This window comes from Theropithecus gelada, unplaced genomic scaffold (genome assembly GCF_003255815.1).
Source record: "Theropithecus gelada isolate Dixy unplaced genomic scaffold, Tgel_1.0 HiC_scaffold_9901, whole genome shotgun sequence".
Lineage (NCBI taxonomy): Eukaryota > Metazoa > Chordata > Mammalia > Primates > Cercopithecidae > Theropithecus > Theropithecus gelada.
The window spans coordinates 1-1,654 of NW_020266708.1; the positions used below are offsets into that span (position 1 = coordinate 1).

Sequence of the window (1,654 nt, forward strand, 5' to 3'; positions counted from 1 at the left end):
GGAGGGGCGGCCGCGAAGGTGTTTGGGGAGGGGGCGTCCGCTTCCTGGGAGCCCCGGCCTCCTCCGCAGGGCTGGGCGCCTCGTTGCAGGCCCTCACCGGGGCGAGGGGAAGGCTCCGCGCGCCCCGCACGCGGGGACCCCCCAGTGCAGATCCCGGATCCGCGCGGCGCACGGGGCTCAGCCCACCGGCTTGACCTTGGCGATGAAGAGCGCGGCCGCCCTCTCCAGGAACTCCTCGCGGGTCATGGGCGCGCCGGGCCGCCGGCCCCCGACGGCGCGGTCCAGCGCCAGCGCCAGGCTGTCGGGCCCCAGGCGCGAGCCGGCCTCCAGGAAGCGCGCGGGCGCGGCGGCGTCACTGGCCTGCAGCGCGCCCTCCAGGGTGTCCAGCACGGCCTGGCCCACGCGGCGGTCGGCCACGGCGGCGACCGGGTCCTCCAGCAGCTGGAAGAGCGCGCCGGCGCGCGCCACGAACTCCAGCAGCACGAAGCAGGTGAGCGTGCCCGCGCGGAAGACGCTCAGCGGCACCGCCTCGTGGTCCCGGCACTGCACCTTGCGCAGCAGCGGCGCCACCACCTCCTCGGGGGCCTGGCCGTCCCGGCAGATGCGCCTGAGCAGCTCGCTGTAGGTGCGTCCGTCCAGCCCTGGCCTCTTCCTGCGCCCGCCGGCGCTCAGGCACTCGTAGGCCACGCTCACGTTGTTGTTGAAGGCGGCCCTGCGGGGACGGGGACGGGGACGTTGGGGATCTGGCAGAGCCCTCGCAGCCCATCCAGACCCAGCCTCCCCTCCCAGCCAGGCCCATGTCCCAGCCTCCCCGAACCCCTAGCCAGCCCTGGACTCCCCTCCTCCTTACCCTCTGTCCCTGCAGCTCCCCTCTTGAGCCCCGGCCTCCCTCCTCCCAGCCCCTTCCCAGCTTGGGCCTCTCCTCCCGCCAGCATCCCTAGCCCAGGCCTCCCTCCTCTCAGCCCCCACCCAGCCTGGCCTCCCTCCTCCCAGCACCCCCCAGCTGAGGGCTCCCTCCTCCCAGCCCCTACCCAGCCCGGGCCTCCCCTCCCCACCAGCACCCCCAACCTGGGCCTCCTCCCTCCTCCCACCCCCTACCCAGCTTGGGCCTCCTTCTCCCAGCTCCCACCCAGCCTGGCCTCCCTCCTCCCAGCACCCCCCAGCCCGGGGCTCCCTCCTCCCAGCCTCCTCCCAGCCTCCACCCAGCTCAGGCCTCTCCTCCCCGCAGCTCCCATCCAGCCCTGGCTTCCCAGCTCCAACTACCGACCGGCCTCAGGACCTCTGCAAGGGCAGTGACACTGCCTTCCCCCACATCTCCCTCACCTCCTCCCTGGTCTCCTCCAGGTCTCCCCTCAAACGTCGCCTCCCCTGACCCCTAACTCCTCTCCTCCTGTTTTCTTCCTCGTGGTCATCCTGTGTCACTCCCTGTCCCACATCCCTGTGAGCTTCACGTCTCCCACCAGAGCGTGAGCACCTGCCCCCAGGGCCGGAAGTTCGTCTTGGTTACAGCCCCGCTGCCTGGAACACTGCCCTGCACACAGTAGGTGCTCAGTAAATGTCTGTTGAATCAACCAACAGGCGTCTGTCTAGGGCATCTGGCCCCCGTGAAGAAGGAATTAATGAAGTCAACTCTAACCTAGTAGTAGTAGTAATA

General features: G+C 70.4%; 1 protein-coding gene across 1 annotated transcript; it reads right to left on the reverse strand.

Annotated features, from left to right (window-relative positions):
- Positions 1-6: 6 nt before the first annotated feature.
- On the reverse strand, positions 7-782 carry LOC112618108 (tubulin polyglutamylase complex subunit 1-like; the record flags this gene model as incomplete). Its single annotated transcript, XM_025374702.1, has 1 exon — positions 7-782. A coding segment is annotated over one exon (605 nt), but the record flags the coding sequence as incomplete, so codon positions are not given.
- Between the last annotated feature and the right edge of the window lie 872 nt (positions 783-1,654).